We start from the raw sequence: 25,118 nt of genomic DNA on the forward strand, positions 1-25,118 counted from the left end.
AATCCGTCTTGGGATTTGTCACTTTCCCCGCATCATCCATCAAGCCTAAAGTAATCATCATCACCATCATGATCATGATCATCCCACTGCAATTCAGTTTGACAAAAAGAAGCTTGAAAACGAGCCCAGACAACCATGAGAAGAATTATGAATCGCTGCCTTGATTGGCCCAATTTCCTAACGTTGCAGTCGCTAAAAACTAATATCCAAAATCCTTTTGTATGACACCTTAAAGATCGTTAAATCAGAGCTCTCAAACTAGTCTTCCTTCTCTCTGGTTCCTCTGGTCGATAAAAACAAACCAAACAAACACTCATGATATCATAAAAGAAAATTATAAGAAGGTGACAGGAAAAAGCATTGCATTATCAACGAGTGCCACAAAGACCAAATGGTACCAATGGTTGGTGTATTCCATTCCATTATTACCTCGTCAATCAAAAGTTTTCCAGATTTGGTGACACCCCACTAGCGTAAACTGACAAAGTAAACACTTTCCATCCAGTTATGCTTCAGTGGTATTGTGAGTGCTAAGGGACGCTTTGTTGTAATGTCATGATCAGTGAGCTTTTTCCAATGGATCCGATTGAGCCATGTTTGGAATCAGATCCATCTCAACTTGGCCATCTGTGTGTTTGATTATGGACCAGAAGGAGAGCATCCCATGTGTTGTTGGGGTGCTTCTATATTTCGCTATCCAGAGTGGTCTCGATAGACTCGCCAAATACTCACAGAATATGTGTTTCAGATGTAGTAGGTAATATTGAATAGGTCTCTAATTAAGATCAAACATGAATGGCAGGAAGGGAGGGAAGGAAACCTAGCTTTATTTGATTTCGACTTCGTACGCCAATTGGTCATTCGAGATCTCCAGAGGGAAAAAGAGTATCGAATGTCGAGGATAGAGACGTGAAAAAGGTAAAAAAAATCTGGAAACTACTTCAATCCCGAACTTGAAAACTCGGCCAGGAAGTTCGCGTGGCCACTCGAAGCTCTACAGATAATCGCACTTCGTCTTACTTATTCTTGTTGAAGGTCACATTTGACCCCCCTGTCCGTTCACTAAGAAGTCAAATGGTTGAGGACCTGCCAACTTATCTCCGATACGAGTAATGCACTGGTAAATTGAAGACTTTTCTGCTCTTTTCTAGCGTTCCTTTGAACCCTGGACACTTCCAAATTTGAATGAATGGTGACGGAGCATACATTAGAAGAGGAGGAAGTCACCCATGGTCAAAGTGCGATAAAAGCTGTAGAAGCAGGAATCAAACTTGATTTTACCTTCATCGTTCTTAGTTATTTTACAATGGTAGCACAGATCGGATCGACAAGTAAGGATGGACATGAGTGAAATGATATAACGCGTATAGAAAACATTGGTATGGCACGGTGAAAAATCTATATTGAGGCGAACATTGTGGACCGTACACTTTTTTCCCCTTTTTAAAATCACCTTGGTTAAAGAATGTGAAATGTGTAAGGTATGTGATTGTCAGGCCTCCGGTAAAAAAATACTTTTGGGGCCAAATAATCACAAGCAGGAAATATATTTTTCAACGCAAGACAAGCATGTTAAACTAGGATTAAAAGGCATGCAAAGGATCTAAAGGAAATCCGTATTGAATGATTTGGAACGGTTGACAATATGTTTGAGAAATTTCGACTTTTTTAAATTCAAATATTTATTCCGGTTTTGTTTTCTACTCGGTATTTTTGGTTTTAAATGATGCAATATGTAAAATGATATTTTACAATTAAGATAAAATGGCTCTCTATAAACGGGCCAAGTACAGTAGAAGCGGGCTAAACAAAACCCATTACCTTTTCCTTGGTTGAAATCAAGCTTTAATTGATGCTAGGCCCACCGGCATCTTTGAAGATGCCGATCTTGACTTTATATTTGAAGGTAATACAAAACGACATGCTCTTCCTATGGGGCGAAGGCTTTGCGACCATGGTGTGTAAATCTCTCGTGTTGTATTGTAGCTTTGTCAACCAGTGGACCAAAGCGATTATTCAAAGTTTGGCGTGGTTCTCATTCATGAGCGTAATGCACCAATAGCCAACAGAAACTGGTGGGAAAATACCGTTCGCCAATGCAAGTGACAAATTATAGCACTTTCCTGTTTGGAACTCCAAACAAAAAAAAACCTTCTTTAGGATGAGTCGAAGTTAATTTTAAGGCCACGTGTCTTCCAAATATGGTCGCCTTTGCGGATAAATCTAAATGCTACGGGGGGCCGGGGTGGTTTCATTTTGGACGCCTTGTTCCGTGTTGATCAATTCTATGTACCACAGCTAAAGGTCGCTCAAACCATTTCATCTTTGGACAGAGTCTAAATCATGACGGATGATGAGGCAAAAAAGCTTCGCCAGTCATCATTGGCGCGAGTTCGCGACTCCGTTCAAAAATCGGATCGCCTCAATGGGTTAAGCGGGGGTAAAAGCCACGAAGGAGGAAGGAGACCTACTGGTTGCCAGCTTTAGACATGTCCATAGCAAAGAGGGTTAAACTAATGCATTAGCCTGTTAGGATGAATACAACGCCGAGGAGCGAGAAGCCTGGTCATGGGAATCCGAGGACCTAGGAGGGGATTGAAATCAGAGATGAATTATGATGCTTAGCTAGACGGATGAGATCCGGCGGCCATTGATTCGCCTCGAGCCAATGCCGACATTCATTGCACTCTACGTACCATGAGGAGGAAGACGAGGAGATAGTGTTCCTGGTCTTCTATGGAACTTGTTAACTTAATAAGTATTTGAAATTTGGAGTAGCCATTTTCATCTACTGGGAGCACGATCATGCTCCATGTTGAGCATTATCTCGCACGAAACTCCCAAAGAATCAGACAATCCTCGTTTGAAACATGACAAGAGTTGAATTGTAAACAGACTCGTCGTGGCCAACCATTATCGATCGATAACCAAGCGTTTTAAAAAAGATGCTGTGAGGGGAGAAGTAAATCGATATTTGTACATACGATGTGAATTTATGGGTCACACAACATTGCTGTCACTAACACATCATGGCGAGGGTAAGGAGCTCACTCACATCGTTCACATCCTTTAGCGATGACATTAAACGCTGCTCTCTCATGCAAACACTGCCCAAGCATTGGTACGCGGTTTCTGGTTTGGGCGCCAATATTGCAATGTGCTCCAATGGCAACTAACAAGCAACTTGGTATGCCTCCCTTCAAAATTAGGGATGAAATCACGCTTCCGAAGCGAACAAAAGCGCCGTCACAAAAAACGATTGTTAATGACGAGGGGTTAGGAACTTAGGATCGAACCAATATTTGCAAGGGGAGTAAGTTGGATGAGAGTCATGCCGTGAGTTTGTCGTCAAAGTTTGCCTCCCCTGATACACTAATTTTTTCGGTTTTATTCAACCAACTTGATCGCAACGAACCTGATCAAGCGAACTTGATAAGAGCGTATCAATCCATTTCAATGAAATTGTGACGTTTTTCGTCGTCACAGCCTTGCTCATATTTTTAATCAATTGATTTTGGAGGCAATACTGGACTTCACATTAGCACGCATACGAGATGTCGAAATTTTGAACTTGCCAGGATTATACACTTTAACAATTGTCTCACATGCAACAATGAACCCTGTCCAATGCTTCACAACCTGTAATAACTAAGGATATGCAAAAACTGCAAATAGGTGTAGCTCTTTATGCAAAAAAATGTGTTGTTGATTGCCAATAGCGAAGAAAAACGTACAAGAACCTTTCAAAATGCACACGTTTGTTCAAATCTCAATGGGTGCGAAGGATGAAGCACCGAGACACACATCAACAAGACTCCATTGCAAGCTTTGCTTGGCCCAAAAAGGAAAAGCCAGAGAGTGGTGAACTATTTGACTTAATTTTGTGACCACCTGTTTTTGCTTGAAAAAGGTGATAAAGACAATTCATTTTTGGTCCAAAATTGCAGATAATGCAAAAAAGTACGAATAAGTTGGAAAACGTCAAATATGCATAAAAAGTAAAAGTTTTTTAAGTTTGCAAAAAGAAAATATTTGCATCTTTTTCACATCCATAGTGATAACTAAAAGTTGAATATTTGATTCACGAACCAACCACGGCGGAACGATTAACAAACGAAACATTCCAAATTTTGATGCATAAGAAAAGGAGAAAAGTAAGTTAAATTTATGATTCAACTCAAGATGCTAGCAAAAAAAGTATGTCATCGACAGATTTATGATCGAATATTTTCACAGAGAAGTAGTGGCGAATTTACAATAATTCGTTCGTCTTTTCGGAAAAAAGCCATGCACCCTCACAACGCAAAATGATGTAATTGTAATGAAAGATCAGGTTGATTATACAATATATTCGTTTCAATATAACAATATATTCGTTTCTTGTCGTTTTTTTTGTCTCCGAAAGTAACCTTCACCTTTTTTTTTTGAGCAACTGAAAGAAATTTGAAGCTTTTATGATGAATCTTGGGAGGAATTGCCATATGCCGTTATGGTAGAATGACTATCAATAGGCAAGAGCACTTTGTTTTAATGTATTCTGCATAGGGAAAATCAGGACTAATGTTTGAGCCCCTCTTAGGAACATTGGAGGTGCTCGTGGAGTTGAATATTGGCATTTATTAATCCTTCTTATTCAACATCTCCTTAATGAAATATAGTAGGTTAGGAATGAAGTTGTTTTAAGTAGTTAATTGTCCCTTGGCTTGAGAATATTACGCCAAATTTCTCAATTTCCCATATTTTTATGACTTACGGATACTTGACTAGTAGTGAATCCGTACAGGTTTTAGAGTTTTTAAAACAAATTTGCACTATGATCTTTTGTGTCAATGTTGTATACCATCGCACAGTGGTTCTAATTCTGAGTGAAGTGTTTGCTGAAATGAGAAAGCTTCAAGTTGCGTTTTTCTTAGCTAAAGATAGAAATTTTGAAAAGTGCCACTCATTAGTATACACGTATAGGCACATCATACAGCGACATATTCCAAAACTTGGTCCTTTGATATTATTGGTATTCTAAGAGATATAGATATGAATTTAATAAAAAAACCTTCGTCACGCAGAGCCATATTGAGTTCCACAATCTGAAAGTTGCGTTTTATAATAGATCTGATAGAAAATGGCTCAACTATGATTTAAGTTCACGCCAAGACATATGATTTGCTTTTTCAAGGGCACAAAAGTAAATAATATTCCTTTGGCAACTCAGGATATCTGGCCAAAGTTATTTTGTAATCACTAGTTAAGATTTGCATTTTCGGCCTGCTCTTGGTCTGCTACAAAAGATTTTGACAACACAATTTTGAAACGAACCCCTTTACAAGTAAAGTGTATAAAAATGATCGGCTTTTAATTGATGAGATCTACGTGTCTTATTCATTTTTCTTTTATTCGAAAAGTGGCTCAGAAGGACCAAGAGCAGGCCGATTGGGCGGGAAGCTCGTTCACAGTCCATATTTATAGAAGTTCATGGCCAAAGGAATGGGAACTGTAATCCGTTCCTTTCACTAAGAAAAGACTAATGCCCTAAATTTTCACAATCGTATTGATATTTCTTGGTAAGCCGCGAAACAAAAACAGATCTTAGTTTTTGACACGTCCAAGTTCTAGTTTTTAAGTGGCTGCTTGATAGAAACATCCAAAGACATGCGGTTCATAATATTTTCTGTAAAATGTTTCTAGTGAAATAAATGAGTCATTTTGAAAAGGCCAACCTACCTCACAATTTGCTTTTGCGTCAAGCATGTAGATAAATCTTTCTAAAACTTTGTCTTCGTTTAAGTTTGCTATATCTACATGATGATTATTACAAAACAGCTTAACGTGTCCTAACACCTTAATATGGTCGGCAAAAGGAGTCAGTAAAGAATGCCAAAGATTCATGTTCGGCGCATATTTATCTAACAGTGTGTGGCACATGGAATGTTTCAAATGATCATACGTTGAAAATACAGAATGAATCGATACTTTTACCAAGGCACAATTGGTAGAGGAAAAAATTGGTCGTTCCACTTGGGAACAAGATCACAGCGTTGGGAGTTGAGTTGAATCCACCCACGGATTTCACGAGTTCCATTATTGTCCTTTTAAAGCTCGGTGATTTTCTGAGACGAGGCGGCGAAAGCGGCTCGGGGATTTTGCACGGCTTCAATTTCATGTTGTAGGATCACGGGCGGTCCAGGTTGAGTAAAGAATTGCGGCGCCTGAGTCTCCATGGTGGTGTAGACATTCTTTCTGTGAATGGTGTTTCGACAGACGCACAATGTAATGACTACGGCCAACACGAGGACCGTGAGCAACACCACAATGGAGGAAATGATAGCCACTTTCCACTCCTGGATCGGGTTTTCCGAAGAGGACGTGTTGGAGGACAAGTCTTTGAAACTATCGAGACCGCTGGGCCCGAGGGGGGACGTTTGACTGAGATTCCCTCCTGAATTAGTTTCTTCTAAGAAGTCTTTGCTGGGACTTGGTGCCGTTAAGTCTGGGGTTAATTCAGACGTAGATTCGGTCGATGATTCTGTCGAGATTGGCGTGGATGGAACGGGTAAGCCGTTCATTTCCATTATGAAAGTCGTGTCTTCGACCGGAATCCAAAGTTCTGTGGGGAATTCTACCCTGACATTCAAAGGGGTATCAAGCAAAACAGAACTAGTGGCGGTTTCGGCAGGTTCAACGGCCTCGGATGAGTTGGCATTATCGTCCACATAATTTTGAACAGGTTTGGGGACATTCGCGAATTCGTCGGTCAGAGGGTTGAACGTCTCTTCGAAGACCATATCAGTCGTGCTGACGGTCGAAACGGTGGTAACCCATTCATCCTCAGATTCATCGGTCGAGGTATCAAGGTAGTGAGATTCAGTCTCGTTTTCGGTCACTTCACTGTTCACGGTCGAGATCGTATTCCCGGATAGGGAATCGGGTGAGGTGGACCGAGAAGGTAAAATTGGATCGGCCGGGCTAGGATCGGGTAATGCCCGATTGGTTGTGGGGTCCATAGTGGTCGGGATGGATGGGGATGTCGACGTCGAGAAAGTCCGCCTCGGATTTTCCGGGGTGACCCTCTGCCGCAACTTGTTCAATAACTCAATCACGGACTCGGTGGTTGAGGCGCTCACCAATGGTGGCCGAGGGTTCTCATCCGGCGGGAGTTGTCGGATGCGATCCAAGAAATGAATGACCGATTCAGTCGTACTCGAGACCGAAGCCATCGAAGAGCCACGCCCAGATGAGCCGGATTTGGCGGCCACGGCGGCATAAGCGTCGGTAATCTGAACGCCCAACAAATCCGATCGAGCTTGCTTGCCGTGATGCGATACTTTGGGTGGCGATGGGCGGATCCGCGGTAGATCGGCGGCAGGCGCGGGATAGCGTCCAATGGCGTGGGACGAGATGACCGACTGGGTTCGAGCCCCCCCACTCTCCCCTGCCTGCCTGCCTTGCGGCACGACGGTAAAAGTCATGAGTTGTCCCTGGGCACAGGCGGCCAGGATTATACTCAGCTCGAGCGCCAATACGCCCCAACACCGCCCATGGGTCATGGTCGACGATCCAGCGGATGGGCGGGCTTCAACCGACTCGAGTCAGGCATGGCTCGGGTCTCATTCTCGACGGCAGGGAGGGGCACTACAACCACCACTTGGGTGACAATGATGAACACGCATTTAGACGGAAAATCTCAGCTCTCCAGACTCGGTTAAGGCATGGGTTAAGGGGACGATGGGGGACGATGGGGGCCGTGTTGGGGCTGTTGTTGTCCGTCTGCGCTATCCGGGGGTCGGCTCCAAACCAAAGCTAACAACTGTCCACTGGCAGGCAGAGCGACAAACCGGCCCTCAAGCCAGCCGGCCAGCCTAACAACCCTCAGCAACAGGTAAAAATAACCAGAGAGTTGGTAGGTACTAGGTACTTCACGTTCCGAAGGTAAGTGCCGACTGCCGAGTAGCCCAACTCACTCACCCATCCACCCACCAATCAACCAACCAATCAACTCAACCAACATTCGCCCATTACCCGACCCTGAAATGATATCCATCGCCCTTTCTGGATCGAAGGGCTCACTCCATTCGATTGATTTCAACAATGATCCCTTCAACGGATGGTTGTCATCTTGTAGCATAATGGGCATAATGAGCATACTGAGGTACGTTGGGGCCGTTACAGCAACCGGTGTCTGGATCCGTTTTTCCTTTTTCCCACCCTCATTCATATTGCGCACGCACTCAGCGCTCGTTTGTTTGTGAGTACGTATTTATACGTACGTACTACGTACGAGATGGGCAGATTCCTCTCCTTCCGCGGGCCCTTTTTATTTTCTCGCTCGTCTTTCTTCGTCGATCCGTGGTCCGTGAATTGGCTTACCAACGGACTTCCTCTCTCTATCTCAAACCGTGCCAGCCAGGATGGTGGGGACGGATAAGGTTGCCAAGTTTTAGATGGGCTGGGCGGCCAGAAAACGATCAATGCCACGCCAAAGGAGCCCGATTATGGTCGTGGGAAGCCAGACCGGAGGTCGAGTTCCACAATTGTTCAATTTGGTTGGATTAGTCATCGTCATTATTTTATATTATTGCGATTCTCGATTGTGTCAATGTGTAAGTTGTTTAAAAGAGGTGTACAACGTGTTTAATCATTAGGGGTCGGAACTATGTAAATTGGAAATTATATGCTTTTGCACATTTTCCCTCATCAAAAATGTCATGGACGAACAAATTGAAAAATCGATTCGTAGTCTATCTTTTGCCATGCGTCAATTTCTAGCGGCTCTCTTCATTTTGCCCAGCTCTTTCTAAGAATACACGTGTAGGTTGGTATCAACAAGTTACTGAAGACATCTCTTTCGTTTCTCTACAAACTATACCATAAACTGTCTGTAAACACATGTCTTAGATTGTCACACAATTATAATATTGATTGCACAAAACATTCCTGTCACTTTTCTTTGACAATTATTTCAACATGCTTCAAAATGTGAACCAGAACTTGGAAGTTGAAAGTACAAGACTGCTTTTAAATTCCATGTTTCGATGACTTAAAGGTAAGATGGAAATTCTCAACCTGAGGAGCAATAACTTCGTAAAAAATAATAATCAAGCAATTCAAATCGAACGATAAACAATCAAAATTCTTGAATGACCAATCAAATTGCAACTTATTTCAAACTTTTTATGACTTATTTTCAGGTCGGTTGATTTTCATAACATGTAACATTTTGACAAAATTATTTATTAAACTATTGATCTGACCCCTCTTTATCATTTAGAATATATATATGAAAGAATAAAATGTTTCGAATATTTTCATCACGATTTACTTTTCCAACCTTGATTTAAGCGACCAAATTTTTTAAAAAAATGTGAGATGGTTAACAATAAATGCCCCTTCAGGCCTGATAGTTTTCAAGAAGTCTCTCGATTGTAATTTTGATACATTTTGACCCAAATTTATTTTGATTTAGGTAAAAAATAAGAAAACTGAATGCATCTTATTCATAAGGCGTTTGCGTCTTGGTGTGGATAATGTGTGGACAATTGTGCCAGGCTTCTCCAGAGGATGACAGATTAGAGATCAGGTGGCGAATTCGGAGGCCATATTTTAGTGATCCCCCCAAACGCAAAGCCCCAAAACACAAGTGTCCAACATAATGTACATAGATATTTGTCTATGGTAGACACGGTAAAATTCTCGGGATGTTAGACACCTCCCTCGAATCTGGCCTCCTCGACGCCAATTTGCCATGACTTAACCCGAAGACGAGCGCTGATCCGACCCTGACCGGATTTCTGGCCCTTTAAGTCCCCGGCGCCGTGCCGGTAGTTTTGTACCACCCGATCTCCTTGGCCTCTGGATGGGCCTAGGAGTGGACCAGAAATGACGTTGCCCGGGTGGAAGCCCCGCGCGTGACTCACTTAACTGGAAAGGTCAGAGAGGTTGGAATCCAGCCTCAATGGACCGCATATGTTATCATGACCATGCTTGGACCCAAATAATGAATCTCTAGTCGGGATCCATTCAATTCAAACGAATCCTGAAGAATCCCGTCCCCAGTTTAAACCGGGTGTTGAACATGATGAGAAATCGGGCCCCACCGCCCTATCACGTGGCAACGCTGTTTCTTCCGAAGAGAAACAGAAACCCACGCCATGGCCAGCCCATCAGCCCATGAGAGGCCTGCCGGCCAGGAGAGAGGCATCTGTTGTACCAGCTACACACATACACACACGCAGCAGTCAGCCACACCAACTGATCAGCTTCCAATGACAGAGGATAAGTTGGCTTTGAAGTGAAGAAGGACAGAGGGACCACAAGCCAGGACCACAAGGAACACATTGATCCCGAGACCCAACGGAGCTCAGAGCTCGTCAATCCTCCCGAACAAACTTGGACCCGGTCCATTATAGATCTGGCGATAGAACCCCCATCCCGCTAGAACCCCGCGAGGACAGTAAGGATAGACGGCGATCGCCAGGACAATGCAGGCCTTTATGGACGGTTTCAAACCCGCGGAGGGCGGTCCGCACAGCGATGTGCCCTGGTGGATGCGATATGCAGGCAAAGGAGCCGGCGTGGTGGGCGGAGGATGTAATGCATAAGCACAATCTGTCTGTCTATTCCTGTGTCTCATGACTGATGATGAATCTTTCTTTCTTTCCTTCTTTCTTTCTTCGCTTGTCACTCTTGATGCCTTCAATCCAATGGGTTCAGTGGCCGTGTTTTTCGGATTGTCGGCCGCCGTGTCCATCAATCCGTTTTGCATCGTGGCGGGGTTGTGGGAGATCGTGGCGGGCATTCTTGTCATCTCCATTGAAGCTCCCTTTTGTTGCGTGTTCCTGGATTTTGTGCAAAAGTTCTCCACTTTCATGGACGTGCGACCGCTCTGGCAAAAAGCGGCCGTCTACTTGGGGTAAGACGAAAAGCAACATTTGAACCGGCGGCCACATTCTGGGGAATAGGATGGATGAAAGGCCAGGTAGCCTTGGTCTTCGAGTGGCTTGATTGGTCCTCGGATAATACAACCAAACAGGGCCCAAGGATGACAAAAGTAGTTTTACAGTAACAGTAGTGCAAAAGGTTATCTAAGGGGTTACCTTCTTCGTGCCTCAATTGAATAGGCGTTTTTATTTCCAGGCTCTCGTTTCCCGGTATTCTATTGTGCACCTCCTTCAGTTCTATAGTGGCTTCAGTGGCCATCTTTGTTTGTGCCGTGCTCTTTGGCATGCAGTTTCTGGGCAAGAAGTAAGTATGAATTTGTATGCTAATCCGTCTCGTAGGTCAGCCCAGGTTCCCACCAGTGCCCAACTTCCAGTTGACAGGGGCAGGAGGACGATTGAAGTTGTTAAAAAGTGCGATTTAACCTATTAATTGTCTCTTCTCAGGGGCAATCAAGCCGATATGGCCGCCATGGCCCAACAAGACGAGACTGGGATGAATGCCGCCGATGATTCGGCCATCTTGGACAAAGACCAATACGGCCAAATGCAGTATCCTTAAAAGGATGAGTCGGGCCAGTTTAGAGAGCACCAGCAAATATCATTTTCTTTGAACACGTACGCGCCATTTTGTTACATGTAAAGGTGGCCCATGGTTTGGTGTCAGTTCACTTTCTTAACGCCAAGGACTCGCACTAAAATGATGCCTCGAGAGGCAAAATCCCCCACCAACCCCCATACGTTAAAGAATGTCCCTCTCTCAATTAATTGCTTTTTTGTTAAATCTCATTGATTATTTGGCCGTGTTGATTTTCTAATTAGATCACATCTCAGTTCGTAGATTGTAGTAGTTCATTCATTGGCGTTTATTCCAGTTATGACGTCCACGTTTGGTTTTCATCTTTTTACAATGCCAGTTACATTGTTCAAAAGTTTCACCATAATCTCCCGATTTTTTTCACATTTATTATCTTTTATTTAATTTTTTTTCTTAGAGCGTCGAGGGAAGAGATGATGGCCAATGTCCAACCGCCCAGTAATATGAACTCAGCCACGCGTTCTGATAGCATGAAGTCCGGCTTGGTGGGCAACATCCACGTACAAGATGTGGAGGCGGCTCCTGCCAATCCGTAAAAGCTCTTCCTGACCCTGCGTCTCTTCTAAGATTTGTCAAAAACACACCTTTTTAGCACCGTTTGTTTGTTTGCATGTCTCAATCAAGTGAGTGACGATGTCTCACTCTCCAAGCTTGTAGGCCACGTTCCGTGCCCTCCTCATCATAAAAACGTGTATAATTCTACTAAAGAGCCGCATTTGCCATTAGTCAAATCATGATTCCAATTAATTTATGTCATTGCCCACCATACTGTATTTATTATTTTTTGTTAATATTCAGTTGACTCGCACTCAGCCCGTTTCTACCTTTCGTTTACAACAAAGAAGTCTGTCAAGGCTGGAGGAGATCTTGTTTCTCACCACTGGCCAGTAGTGATATTAAGAGCATACTCGTAGATAATTTGATCCTGACGTTGTCAGTGCTATTGTTGATTGAGAGAGATGCACTTTTGGCCACCCTCATTCAGAAGTTTAGATGTTACTTTTAACTGCTATCCGAATGCTCATGTTAGACATCTCCATGTAAAAAAAACTGAATTGTGTTCAACCGAATCACGAACCGATGAACACCAAATGATCAACTGAACTGATCTAGATGTTAATCAATTTGTTGATCAAACTCATCGACTAGTACGTAAATGAACCACGTTGTCCCTTATCCCCTGATTCTCGGCCCCAGTCTAGTCAGCCAAAAATAAACGTTATCAAAAACCAATTGATCAATAACCCTACTTTACGTGAGCCGATTTTAAAGGAAGAGTTTGAGGCTTTGAAAGTTTCTTTATATCAATGGAAAGATAGTACAAAATTATGGTCAAAGAATAGTTCCATTAAAGGGTCAAAAATATTCAAGAAGAGGGTAAGGAATGATGGTGGAAAAAAAAGACATACGTGTTACTAAAATGACACCAGGACTTTAGACCATCGGTTCCTCATTTTCGTTGAATTGAAGAGTCTGAGCCGTCGTAGGCCGCGAGGAAAGCCTCTGGCTCGACCTCGTCACTCGTTTAGTCATGGACGAGATTCCCGAGGTCTTGGGAGTTCTTGCTTCGGCCGACATGGAGATTTTACGGTTCGAGTTCGGCCCACAGTGATTGGGCGACAATTTCCTCAAGGGACTTCGGACAGCAAAGAAACCACCATCAAAGACCTTCTCAGGCGAATTTCGGCTTGCGTCTACAGGTTGAAGACTATCCTTTGCCGACAGGTTGGGCTGACCATTCTTTTGAGTTTTATCTCGCATTAACTTCCGTTTGTTGGCCATGAGCTCCTTGAGAGCAGCCGTAGCCTTTCCGGGTGATTTGGCCTTTCGATTCTTGGCCAAGTTGGTACGCTTATTGGACAGTTTCTTGCCTATCGCATTCTTGGCAGGGGCGGTGTGGTCCACAACCGCTTCCATCCATCCACTCGCTTCTAAGGTATTGAGTTCCTTGAATAATTCGTCGATATCCTCGACTTGGAAGTAAATCATCTCCCAAAAACCCTGATGAGAATAGAATGGCAAATCAGTTAAGCAAATCCATCATGTGAACACAAGTTCATTCCCACTTGTAAATCCATGCATGTGGTCTTCTGTTCTCCTCGATTGAACTCGCAATTGTCGATCAACGTGGCGAATTGTTCGAATCTACCCTTCCGATTGGACATGAGTTTGGCCTTGCCAATCACAGACCGGATCTGACCCGTGGTCTCTTCAGAGAAATTCGCATCCGCCGCCAACGATTCTAATTTCGATTCCCAATGGCAACACAAAGCCGCCAATCTGTCGGTCTCGGTCTTCAGGAGACTCCGAAAATAGTTGACGTCTTTCGCTCCCGGATTGGATGGGGCTTCTATCAAATGATTAAGATTAGGCGGACCAAAAAGAGAAACTACCCATGACCTTTGAATACCTTGATTGATCTGCTCAAACTCCATGGCGAGTGTCTTGGGGATGGGGGTGACGCGTTGAACTTGGGGAGAGCCGCCGTGATTAACCAGGGGCGTCAAAATGGGATCAAGGGTCGTTTTGGTGCGACTCCTGCGGTGAATTGAAATCAAACAAACGAGAAGTGATGAGCGACTACTTTGGACGACAAAGTATTATGAACAGGACAATTTCGATCCAACTCATTCAATTCATTCACTTCAATCACCAGTTTCACATCTCAACGTCGAACGAACTGATTCAAATCTTGAACTCTACTTGGAGCTCTCGTCAAGAACATCAAAGATCATGAGAAATTGCGTGATCGAGGTTGCGAGTGAATGACAATGTGCGGGGAAAATGTATCATTGGCTGTCCGAGGATCTTGGAGAGCGACTTACTGCATGACTTTGTGGAATGGTGAGAACGGATCTGCGGGAACATCATCGAAACTGATGTCCTTCAGATCGACGTAGGGATCTTGGCCTTTTCGGATACGTCGTTTGGCACTGCTGGATCCTCGTTGAAATAGGACATCTTTCCGCAAGGGGTCGATGAGACCGCACGCCTCACTCATGCGCTTAGATCGTCGAGATTTTATGGACCCGCCCAAGGAACGCATATTTGGAGTCTTGAAACCATCTTTGTCGAGAGGAGCCTTGGGTGTCGCAGTAAATTTGAAATTTCCCACCACGGATGGCGAAAGAAATTGAAAATTTGCATGAGACACTTCCGTGCACACGGGGGGAGGAACAACTGGGTCTGGCTTTTTCGACACTAAAATCACCAAAGGAATGTACAGAAAATACGTTGAATGGATCCAGGTATTGAGCCTTTATCTATCTGAATAGATATTTTACCTTCCATAGCGGCAATAAAAGGGGTCAGCGAAGTAGAAGGCAAAAACGATTTGCTCTCTTCCGTAGGGGTTTGTAGATCGCGGTGGGTGGTTTTGAACGATACCACTGCTTCAACATCATCTTCGGGTTCTTCGGGAATAACGGCTTCGGACAAGGGCGAGGGTGGTCGAACTTTATTTGCTAACCGTGACGAGCGACGTCGTTTGGCCGATTTTAGAGCCGGGTGGGTCTCCCTTTCTTCGGACACAGGCGACGAGGTAATGACTAAGAGACATCCAAAAATCAGACTTGCCCAGCCAATCACTACAAATTCAAATTACCTTCAGGGGTTTCCGCAATCAAATTCAAGGACAAGTCCTGCTTTTCGGTCAGAAGATCTGAAAGGCAATTGAAATGTCATTTCTTCATGAGAGCTGTAGATTGTAGGATTTACGGTTACCGAGCTTTATGGGAATCTGAGGTGCCGATTGGATAACATCGGATTCGGGTGCTACCACCGAGGTGATGGCTAGGTCGGCCTTTGGTCGGCCAGTCTTGAGAGAATTTACATAGTTTTTACCGCCCTGAACCAAGGCCGCTCGCCAGGCACGCTGGGTCTTTTTGGGCGTGCTTTTATTAAATAAACTCTTTTTAGCCTTAGAACTGGACGTAGACACTATGGGATGGCGAGCCGGGGTGGGACGGGCGCCTTTGCGATGAGTATCAATACGCGATGACACATTCTTCAAAGTTGACTTCTCAGCGCCTTCCACTGGAGCCAAATTTTGCTGAACTGAAACATGAAAAAAGCCCAAGGGTTGGGGATTGGTCTTCACTATGGCATCTATCTTGGTCTGACTTACTGTCTTGGGTCAGCTTGTAGACGCCCACGCGAAATGGGGGTCGGATTCCCTTTTGACCCGCTTGACGTTTCTGGGCCCGTTCGGCCTGAAATGCTCGCAATTGGGCCAATCGGTCCTGGGCACCGCGAGCTCTAACCACGGGTGCAGCTCGAGCCGGCCGTGCCGGGGATGATCTACCAGGACTGTCATCGACCTCATCTGCCGACCGATCATAGCGTCACTCAATCTGTGATGGTCAACTTCATGGACCAAATCAGTTCCCTACTCACCCTGACTCGACGGTGGGGGTCGACCTCGGCGTTGCTCGAGCAGCCATTCCCGTTGGTTCTTCCGGTCTCGATCGTGCTGTTCACGGCGCAACATCTTCTTGGCCACGGGCAAAGTAGCCGTACGGTCGCTCCGGAATTGTTGAAACATGGATTCGCGCAATCTGAAATGGCCAGCCATTGACACAGACATGAAACAAGATGTGTCGCATGCCGTGATTGAAGGTCAAGGTCCGATTCGAGTGCTTTATTACCCCTTGGGACGGGTGTTCGAAGCCTGGGCGTGGGGGCCAGTCGGCTCTTCGAAAGGCGAGGGCGGGGCGTTGGGATCGCGCAGAAAGTCGTACAAGGACAAAGCCATGGCGCTCGATGGGCGAGCCGAAATCTCTACAACCAATCCGGAATTGACCGCCTCTGGTCGCGGGTTACTTTCGAGCGTAGATTCTATCTATGGTGGAGGATTCACGCCCAACTACGCTTAATAACAGCTCAGCTCGGTTAGTACGCCGAAACCTAACAACATATGAAAGGAAATCTTGGAACGGCCATTTGAAAAATAGGCAACCTCGGAGAATTCCTACGCCACCATCCCCAGCATCTTAACCACTCCGTCATCGTGAATTTGTGTATGAAACTCCGGTGGTAGTATCATTACTCCACTGAATGTTGAATTCCTTGAGGGATTTTTCAATTCAAGAATCAGGTTATGATTGAATGGTGGTATAATTTGGATCTACTTTACATCGAGGTTGCATTTAATTGTGATAGCCGCGCCAAATTTCCCAGATTTTCTGGAGTGTCTTGAAAGTTGGGTCGTCGTGTTAAGAAATACTCTCTCAGGTTAGGAACGGGTCTTTGATATGGCCAAAAGCCCGGAAAACGCCGTGGAAGATTATCTACGGACCCAGAACCGCCCGTATTCGGCCAATGACATCGTGCTCAATCTGCATAAGGAGCATGGCAAGACCGCCGTTCAAAAGGCCTTGGACTTGCTGGTGGCCGACGGAAAAGTGTCGGAGAAGCTCAACGGCAAGCAGAAGCAAGACCTGATCAGTCGGGAGGACAAGCGGAAATTGGAAGAAAGCCACGAATCCGCCGTCAAGGAATGGCGGAAGCGTAAGCGTATTTGTCTCTCCATCACCGATGCCATTTTGGAAAGCTATCCCAAGCCCAAGAAGGCCTTGTTCGAAGACATCGGCATTGAGACGGACGAAGATGTGGGTGCCAAAGTCCCGGACATTTAATCACTACCCCACCCTCGTTGTTATTTCTTGATTGTATTTATTTTGAGGCTTTGTTATTAAAATCCGGTCCATCCGACCGCATCATCCATCATTTCCCGTGACAGCCTTTCGGCCAACCAGGAGGGCGACCCCAGTGCAGTGAATGCAGGGAATGTCAGAACCTGAAACCGTCATCCACGGCCTGAACTTCCCATCAGCCGGGGTCATTCATCTGCCTCCTGAGCAACAATCGTTCTCATGCCGGCTGGCTCGTTGAGCAAGAGACCAGCTGAGCTGCAATCGAATCGCTCACAGAACTAGGTCGGTTTCATAAGGGCAGGACTTCGCGTCATGGGATGATCAGCCATGGCCAAGCCGAAGCAGGTCTGTTCGTTCAATGGCTCATGACGGTGAGGGCCATCATCGCCGTCTGTAAGATCAGGCCGATATTGTCGGCATTCCCACCGTCCATCTCGCTTCTGAGCCCAACAGACAAAGGATTTCTTGTATTATTAGTCCTCAGCGTGTAGTAAAGCATTCTGTCAGTGCGAGTGTTTATTTATCGTTGTCATAAAACCTTATCGAGATCATTTTGCAAGTTGAGGGATCCGACACGGATTGACCCCCGCTCTGGTTCCGACTTTCAACAGTTAATATCTCAAACAAGTAACTGAAGTGCGCCAATGACAGATCCAAGGACGCATGCACTCCGTGTGGTATTCCACTGATGATTTTGTACTCGTTGGAGGTGAGTTGTCTCGAAGTGCCAGCCAGTCTACTTGTACCCAATTTCAACTCGGGACGAGCTCCAGTCCAGTTCGATTGTACCCGCACCACCCTCTTCTCCCAGTAGGAAGGGAGTACTCTGAGTTCAAGTTGAACTTGATCAGGGTCTCATGCCCTCGCCATCGGGTCTGACATGTCTTTGTACGGGTACATTTGCACTCAAGGGCCTAAGGAGCAACGAGCATAAACGAGCACATCCTTGGATACAAGAAGCCCCGGTTGTGAATAATTTATTTGTGGTATTATGTAGTCGGATAAACGGCTTCCGGAGGTCCAAGGATTTGTTCAACAGGGAAGAGTGTAGGTAACTTCAATCTCAATGAATCGTCGCCCGAGATGATCGTCAACCTGTCTTGAGGTAGCCCTTCCTCAGTACGTGTGATTTATTCTGAACGATTGGCGTCCAAGGCCCTTCCTCGTTTTTATTATGAAAGAACCAACCAATGCAGAATGAGAGAGAAAGAGAGCGATTGAAACGAGTGCGTTTTCAGTGCTCTTGCACTCATTTGAACGGAAGGGGCCTTTGTTGAACACCACAGAACTAAAAGTAATCCAATCCTCTCTGATGTTCTCTTTCCGCTTCATGATCATAGTTCACAGAACGAGAAACCAATGAGCCGATAAATGCCACTGGGCCTCAGCGGGCTTCCTTTAGCAGGATCCTTTAGCCTGTCAGTGCCACAGGACATACCAAATCCGTACTTTTATCCGATATTCCACTCTATGTTTGGTCCATCTCTCTGTCAACGCCAGGAGTCTTCAAAGGCTGCGCTTTCATTCACGTTTCCTCACTTTTCTATCCAGTCCTCCAAGATCGGCGCCCAGTGGCTGGCGTGGCTTTCTCTCAGCTCCCTACTCCATCCAGCCAACATTCTGAAATGGACCATCGCCATTGAGAGTCCAGAGAGGAGAGAGGACACACCGGACACACACACACACACATGCACATGGTACAATAGTCGCTCCGAGGCTCCGAGGCTCCTAGTGCTGGCGAATCCTCCTTATTCAGTGCATCTGTACCCAAGTGACACAACGACAAGAACGTTTCCGGACTCGCTCACACTATCTGTAGCTCTACTATCAGGATATTAGCTCATCGACGAGTGGAATAGGGAATTACTGAGCACTGGGCACATTAATTGAGTTCGTGGCCAAATTTCAGCTGCAAGGAATCCCAAAGCAGGTGCAAAGCCATAATAGAAGAGATCAATAAAGCGACTGACTTGGTGTTTTTGTGGAACGCTCGTGATTGAGGAGGAGATCATGGTCCCTGAGTACCGTCAAAGAGTGTGTCTGGTCTGCTAGATCGAAGGTGTAATTCTTCCAACATGGACTTGTCTATGGTGGAAGTGTCCCTAGGAGCTCTTTTCAAAGCGGCCAATCATCTCCGAGCTCGACTGTTCGGCGGAGATCCTCGAGATCGTCTGGATTCGAGCTACCACCGATACAAAGGAGGCATGGCAGACTCGACCGACCAGAACGATACCACTCCGGCTGTCCCTTGTCCAGGGGGATGCTCCAATCACGGAGAATGCTTCAATGGAACATGTCTCTGTCAGGTAAGAAGCGATTGAGGGGCTTGAGGACGGAGATGGGTTATGGAGGATGATTTGATTATGGCCTAGTTCCAGATACAATTTGAAGGAACGGATTGCTCGAGGATCAACTTTAGCTATCACGTTGCCTTTGCCTCGATCTTCTTCTTGCTTTCTCTCACCTCACTCGTTCAACTGGTTATGTGCATTCATGCGGGTAAGTGCCATGGGACGGGTGATTTGGATTGAACGGTGTGTTTACGTACATGAATAAGAAATGAGACTGTACTACTTTCAGAGTATTTACGGATGAAGAAACATCCATCCATTTTGAAGGCTTGCCGCGTGACCACGCAAAAACTGCTTTACTTCTTGGTATTTGCGGCTAGTCTCATTCGAGGCGCATACTTTGCCTCACCCGTAAGTCGAATCGAAAAAGATGAAACGAACTAATATTGGACTAAACAAAAGGTTTTCATGATATTGCAGACTATCAGTTCGCAACTGTCCATCAGTCTGCTTTCCGCCTACTACCCGCTGGTCTTAACAGGATCCTCTTTGATTGTTTGCTTTTGGGCAGAGGTGTTCCACCTTCAACAGATCCGCTGGGATCGTCCGCGTTTCCTCTCCAAGTCCTTTTTGGGTTTCTTGGTTTTCAATCTCATCTCCTACAGTCTTTTCATTGCTGAATTGGTCTTGGTTTGGGTGGACCACGACGACCGCGAGTTCTACACCCACATTTTCAACGGTTGTTACGCGGGACTAATGTTTATCGTGGTCATTTTCTTTCTCATTTATGGAGTGGAGGTATTTTTTAAGGTAAGTTTGAGGTCAGCATCATCATCATGGCATGGGGTTTGTTGGGAGGTCCTTACATTATTTCTGTTTCATGACAGGTGAGGGGTGGGTTTACTTTATCCAAAGTTCCCGGAGTGATTTCGTCTAATCGAGCACCCATTATCAAACGTCAGATGTCCAGACCTCTCATGGGAGAAACTAATAATGACAATGTCGTCAACACTAATCGTTCTTGTGAAGTTCAAGAGGTGACACTGTTCTTTTCTATGAAGACGGATCATTTTTAATATGTCGGTTTATTTTCGCTCCTCTAGCAAGCGCATGTGCCAAAGTCTCCAAGTAGAACGATTGAAGCCATTGATAACGCTATCAACACCAGTCAGCTTCATCAGTCCCGATTGGGTCTTCTTTCACAAGCGCTCATGATGATCATCACATGTGGATTTCTCTTCTCCGAGACCCTCGAGCAATTCTGGAAAACCAAGTAAGATCATGGATTGATTCCCGTTAATTTTGAGTCCTGCTTCCATCGTCTTGATCTGTCCCATTTGTCTCAGGGTGGACCTCCAAAGTCGGAACACTCATGATATCATTTTCCGTACGGTTGAGATTGGAGTGGCCTTGTGGTTTCCGTGTGTTCTGTGGAACTGCATCCGACCCGATCAATTGTGGTGTTTGAATCCGAAAAAAATCCTTGAGAGATTCCCTCCCAACGCAAGACATCATGTGAACTCACATGGATTGGGCACTGGTTCGGATAGAGTCGAAGGTGACCTCAATAACAGTGATGAAGACGATGGTACGAAATGCAGAAGCTCCATTCGATATCTGGGGGGTCAACGGATCTGCATGGTTTCTTTTAACATTTCAGACGAGGAGAATGAAGGCCCGGAATGTTGGATTTGCTATGATAATGACCGAGTGGATGCTGGCCAAATGATCAATCCTTGTAACTGTCGCGGAGACGTTGGTGCGGTTCATCATGATTGCCTCCGTCGTTGGCTGGTGGAGGTAGGAATCGAAAGAAATTGAAATTTTAATCCTAAGCACATTTAATAGCGTAGGTTGCACTCAAAATTTCTTGTCGATTTATCTTTCGAATCAAAGTCCCATAAAAGAGCGAATCGTTTTTGTGAGCATTAGGTGGTATTCTGATATGGAACAATTACTTCAAGCGCCCTGGACGAAACTCCTTATTTCATCGCTATTAAACGAAAGCTTCATTTATTTGTCTTCAGTACCTTAAACTCCCATTGAACCTCATTACGATTGTTCACACTCACTCAGTATTACGATGATGTTAACATTATTCGACCAAATGATATTGATGTTTCCAGAGTGCCGATAACCCGGATGCTTTGCGTTGCAAAGTTTGCAACGTGGATTACAAGGTTGAAAAGGGGTCTCAGTTCTCCCTAACTCAAGGATTCACCCCACGCCATTGGATCCAAACCCTATCCATCGTAACCTTGATGACCCTTTCAATCGCGGGATCCTGGACGGTGATTCAGCTCTATTCAGAGCCTTGGGCGAAGATGTTGGCCGTGGGTTCGGCTCTTCTAATACAATACATTTGCCTCAGGTGAGTGAACTAAAAATTAATTGATCCCATTCATCTTGGAAGGTCGTTTCAATATTTGATCATGCTCCCTCCAAATTGCTCACATTCGCACGATGATTGCTTCAGATTTCTCGGTCTGAACACGTTGACCGCCTACCAACGAGCCAAAGTGTCAGCCCTCAAAATTGTCAGCCTGAACAAGAGACGTCGTCGGCAAAATCGTCAGCAAACCATCATCGCCAGTTTGACATTGACATCGCCCGGAGCAGGAAACCCACCTTTGCCAGGGACACCTTCTACCCTGGTCTCGACCCGAGTTTCTGAACAATAAGTGACGTCAAAGTTACTGGATAGGAAGGAGTTCGATCCATCCATCAAATGTCATCTGAGCCCGAAACATACCAAGACAAATTGAGCGATGTTAGTTTAGTTTTCTAAAGCATTGAAAGAAGTTGCTTGCCATTTTTTGGGTCTCGTTTGCTCCAACGTTTCCTAGCAAAAGCAATACCCACCCATCTAGCATCAAAATGGTCGGGAAATACTGTATTACATATTCCTCCGAGTCATGATATTTTGTTATTAGTGTGCGAGATGAAGTAGAAAACGAACTTTTCCCAGGAGCCAAGCCATGCCCTTGGTTCCCAATCATCGATTACTCGACCCAAGTACAACTAGATCAGAATTTAAGATTGTAATTACCACCAAATTAGAATGCCTCCCGCTTTCCAACCACATTGTCAGTCATTCGTGAAATAAAGTTATATGCTCTGTATTTGTGAAAGACTAATATTCTCGCGTATTCATTCAGCAGACTGCTGGCTCTGAGAGGCACTAGGCACAACTAAGCACATGCACAACGGCTGTGTACTACGACACGGACTTGACTACGAGTAAGCCTTTCTTGTTTGATCCATTTCCTCTAGAACGAATATCATGAGAAAAAATGAGCAATACAGTCAGGTTTTAAAATGGTTTGTTCGTAAACTCTTATTTCAGATCTTGCGCAATTTTCTGTAGCTATATTAGAGTATTTGACGTATGAATGTGACTCTCCAGGCATGCCTAGCTCATTACTTGCACAATAGGGGGCTATTGAAGAAAGCAGGCGATTGCAAGTAAAAGCAATCAACAACAAATTTTCATCATATGGTCTTATACATTCATGAGGGGCTATTGCTGTATTTCTTGATTACAAATGCTTCTTGCGAGACTATTTTATCGAGAGTCGTTTATGAATAGTAGCAAACCAAACTCAACAAAATATCAAGTTTGATTTGATAATGAATACCAACTTGTAAGGGTGTTTTTAGAAAATGTCCAAAATATACCTCATATTATTACTAGATTTAACGGGGGCTAATGAAGGATCTTTTTTAAGGCTTTGGGAATATTGGCCACTTCCAAAAGCGGGCGCTGAATTGAAAATTGTTAAATAACGATGCCATCTTTCTTCACTTAATCTTCATTATCTTCGACTGAGTTAGACCAAAACAATTAATTATAGAAATTTTAGCTTTGTTGAAAATCGAGGGTTTATGGTATCGCTATTTACGACTTGGATGCGTAAAAAGCCGAGGTTAACTTGTTCAAAGTTTGTGGAAGCTCTAACTTGTATTGCAACATTCATCTGCTCTGCTGCCATGCTGGGCTTGGGATTTTTGGCGATTCGCCATTTACCTTTCATCTTTTTGCCGCCAAAATTTTATTTTGGTTGTTCCTGATTTGAAAGCTAAAATTCCGCCTTGGCCGTACAGCAGACTTTTATTTGGTTGTTCCTGATTTGAAAGCTAAAATTGAATTGTTTTTAGCTTGAAGGTGTTTTGAATGATAATCATTCTGTGTTTGCACTTCTCTCTTTGCTGACAAAATGTATACTTTTACCAAATAGAACCTTGCAAAAGAGCTCATTTGCCGTTGTTTGGGTGGAAAAGTGGCTTTATTGGTCTGGTTAAATTAGGCCTTTATGCGGATTGAAAAAAAGATGATGTTTTTCAAAAAAAATCTGCATCTCAAAAATTGACGGAAGTTGCGGATTATTTAACTTTAGAAATATTTTGCGTTTTTGATTTCATTTTCAGTATTTCTAATTTGGAAATGAGATATGTCCACATTTAGGTCTGCATAAAACTAACGCAAATCTACTTTTTAATTTCAAAGCAGCATACATTTATGTATGCTGCAAGCTAAAATCAGACCAAAAAACCAGAGAAGGAGGTCTCGTGGGCAAGTAATTTGTTGACGTGAAGCATCTTTGAGGTAAAAACAGGATTCTGACTTAAAAGATGCGGAAAGATCTAAAGCTGGGGATTGTTTTCTCTTCAATCTTGAGTTCGTTTGGAAACGAAGAACATGGTTCTGTTCTATCGTAACACGTGGATGCATTGGATGACCTTTTTCCAACCTTTTTTTCCCCATCACCTTGCTTGCCCATTTCCATCACTATCACAAATAACTGAAGAAACAATAATTGAAGAAACATTCCTTAGAAAGTTGAAATGTTTCCTTGCTTTGATTACGTTTTGACCATCAATAGGCTTGAAAAGTCGTTTAGCTTCCATCTGTGTTTTTTAATCAAGAATTCTAGGAGACACATGTAACTGTCTTGTTTGCTCTGAGAAAAACATGACCCTGTCACTCAAATGAGATTTGTACGGAAAACTATGGGGAGAGGGACTACGAGTATATCTAGCAAAGAACCTAGACATGATTCTCATCAATATCTTATAAAGACTTCACAAGCAAGCATTGGCTTTTGAATTCCCCCTTTTGATCCATAGAAACATTGAGTTAAATATAAAAATAAAGGCATTAGTGTAAGTCTTGCACGTTATGCTGTGCCAAGTAATAACATTCATAACAGGCATTCCCGATCAGATTGAAAAGAAAAAAATAACTGTTCAATCATATGCATAAGAGAATGATTGGGCAAAGAAGATCAGTAGATTGATTTTCTTACAAATTCGTCTAATTTAAGCTTGCCTTAGTAAAAGATCGAAACAAATCTTCTTTCAGGCAACTCAAAATAATCTCCCCTGCTAGGGCTGTCTTATTTCATGTGGAATTCTTGAGAGGGAAACGTCACTGCAATTATTTGATGATGTGTAAAATATGGGCAATAGCTTTGCAGTGCATGAAACAATCCACACCAAAATTAAGATCATTATTATATTTTTGGGCCCCAAACCCCCAAACTATGTGAAAATATTTTTATGTAAAACATTTTTGGTCTGACTCTACTGATCAGTATGGTGTCTCAGATGATGACATATCTACTTTAATTTAGTTTGGTTGGCAATG

General features: G+C 44.1%; 4 protein-coding genes across 9 annotated transcripts; 3 read left to right on the plus strand and 1 right to left on the minus strand.

Annotated features, from left to right (window-relative positions):
• The first annotated feature begins 10,219 nt into the window (after positions 1 to 10,219).
• On the plus strand, positions 10,220 to 12,339 carry LOC131889573 (calcium channel flower-like). 2 transcript variants are annotated; one of them, XM_059238708.1, is made up of 5 exons: positions 10,220 to 10,581; positions 10,705 to 10,903; positions 11,128 to 11,235; positions 11,376 to 11,546; positions 11,924 to 12,065. In XM_059238708.1, the coding sequence occupies exons 1-4, from the start codon at positions 10,473 to 10,475 to the stop codon at positions 11,488 to 11,490; spliced, it is 531 nt and encodes a 176-aa protein (XP_059094691.1). In that variant the 5' UTR covers positions 10,220 to 10,472; the 3' UTR covers positions 11,491 to 11,546; positions 11,924 to 12,065. The 2 variants fall into 2 exon arrangements, with proteins under 2 accessions (XP_059094691.1, XP_059094690.1); XM_059238707.1 differs by lacking the exon at positions 11,376 to 11,546 and having other exon boundaries at positions 10,229 to 10,581; positions 11,924 to 12,339.
• Positions 12,340 to 12,804: 465 nt separating this feature from the next.
• On the minus strand, positions 12,805 to 16,451 carry LOC131889571 (disks large-associated protein 4-like). Of its 2 annotated transcripts, none has more exons than XM_059238701.1 (10): positions 16,173 to 16,451; positions 15,922 to 16,082; positions 15,653 to 15,850; positions 15,250 to 15,582; positions 15,131 to 15,187; positions 14,811 to 15,074; positions 14,352 to 14,727; positions 13,937 to 14,064; positions 13,593 to 13,873; positions 12,805 to 13,527 (listed from the first exon to the last, which is right to left on the minus strand). In XM_059238701.1, exons 1-10 carry the CDS (start codon positions 16,277 to 16,279, stop codon positions 12,961 to 12,963), a joined length of 2,472 nt encoding a protein of 823 aa, XP_059094684.1. In that variant the 5' UTR covers positions 16,280 to 16,451; the 3' UTR covers positions 12,805 to 12,960. The 2 variants fall into 2 exon arrangements, with proteins under 2 accessions (XP_059094684.1, XP_059094683.1); XM_059238700.1 differs by having other exon boundaries at positions 13,593 to 13,876; positions 16,173 to 16,450.
• A 220-nt stretch (positions 16,452 to 16,671) lies between these two features.
• LOC131889575 (homologous-pairing protein 2 homolog) lies at positions 16,672 to 17,253 on the plus strand. The gene has a single exon (XM_059238710.1). The coding sequence runs from the start codon at positions 16,779 to 16,781 to the stop codon at positions 17,160 to 17,162; it is 384 nt and encodes a 127-aa protein (XP_059094693.1). The 5' UTR covers positions 16,672 to 16,778; the 3' UTR covers positions 17,163 to 17,253.
• Positions 17,254 to 17,569: 316 nt separating this feature from the next.
• On the plus strand, positions 17,570 to 22,608 carry LOC131889572 (uncharacterized). Of its 4 annotated transcripts, none has more exons than XM_059238705.1 (11): positions 17,573 to 17,889; positions 18,732 to 19,486; positions 19,559 to 19,679; positions 19,761 to 19,882; positions 19,952 to 20,281; positions 20,434 to 20,508; positions 20,575 to 20,744; positions 20,818 to 21,059; positions 21,132 to 21,271; positions 21,598 to 21,842; positions 21,948 to 22,608. In XM_059238705.1, exons 2-11 carry the CDS (start codon positions 19,256 to 19,258, stop codon positions 22,150 to 22,152), a joined length of 1,881 nt encoding a protein of 626 aa, XP_059094688.1. In that variant the 5' UTR covers positions 17,573 to 17,889; positions 18,732 to 19,255; the 3' UTR covers positions 22,153 to 22,608. The 4 variants fall into 4 exon arrangements, with proteins under 4 accessions (XP_059094685.1, XP_059094688.1, XP_059094689.1 ...); XM_059238703.1 differs by having other exon boundaries at positions 17,657 to 17,889; positions 20,359 to 20,508; XM_059238702.1 differs by having other exon boundaries at positions 17,570 to 17,889; positions 20,359 to 20,508; positions 20,818 to 21,271.
• Positions 22,609 to 25,118: the final 2,510 nt, after the last annotated feature.

This window comes from Tigriopus californicus, chromosome 10, assembly GCF_007210705.1.
Source record: "Tigriopus californicus strain San Diego chromosome 10, Tcal_SD_v2.1, whole genome shotgun sequence".
Taxonomy (NCBI): Eukaryota; Metazoa; Arthropoda; class Copepoda; order Harpacticoida; family Harpacticidae; genus Tigriopus; species Tigriopus californicus.

What these genes read in the sequence shown, in the direction of transcription:
- LOC131889573 (XM_059238707.1), top strand. Translation starts at nt 10,473, where the DNA reads ATGCAGGCCTTTATGGACGGTTTCAAACCCGCGGAGGGCGGTCCGCAC. An exon ending in CGGCGTGGTGGGCGGAGGAT is followed by an intron (nt 10,582 to 10,704) that starts GTAATGCATAAG and finishes CAATGGGTTCAG; the next exon opens with TGGCCGTGTTTTTCGGATTG. An exon ending in AAAGCGGCCGTCTACTTGGG is followed by an intron (nt 10,904 to 11,127) that starts GTAAGACGAAAA and finishes TTTTATTTCCAG; the next exon opens with GCTCTCGTTTCCCGGTATTC.
- LOC131889571 (XM_059238700.1), bottom strand. Translation starts at nt 16,279, where the DNA reads ATGGCTTTGTCCTTGTACGACTTTCTGCGCGATCCCAACGCCCCGCCC. An exon ending in GATTGCGGAAACCCCTGAAG is followed by an intron (nt 15,075 to 15,130) that starts GTAATTTGAATT and finishes GATGTCTCTTAG; the next exon opens with TCATTACCTCGTCGCCTGTG. An exon ending in CCATTCCACAAAGTCATGCA is followed by an intron (nt 14,065 to 14,351) that starts GTAAGTCGCTCT and finishes AATTCACCGCAG; the next exon opens with GAGTCGCACCAAAACGACCC.
- LOC131889575 (XM_059238710.1), top strand. Translation starts at nt 16,779, where the DNA reads ATGGCCAAAAGCCCGGAAAACGCCGTGGAAGATTATCTACGGACCCAG.
- LOC131889572 (XM_059238702.1), top strand. Translation starts at nt 19,256, where the DNA reads ATGGACTTGTCTATGGTGGAAGTGTCCCTAGGAGCTCTTTTCAAAGCG. An exon ending in GAGTGGAGGTATTTTTTAAG is followed by an intron (nt 20,282 to 20,358) that starts GTAAGTTTGAGG and finishes GTTTCATGACAG; the next exon opens with GTGAGGGGTGGGTTTACTTT. An exon ending in TCCGTCGTTGGCTGGTGGAG is followed by an intron (nt 21,272 to 21,597) that starts GTAGGAATCGAA and finishes TGATGTTTCCAG; the next exon opens with AGTGCCGATAACCCGGATGC.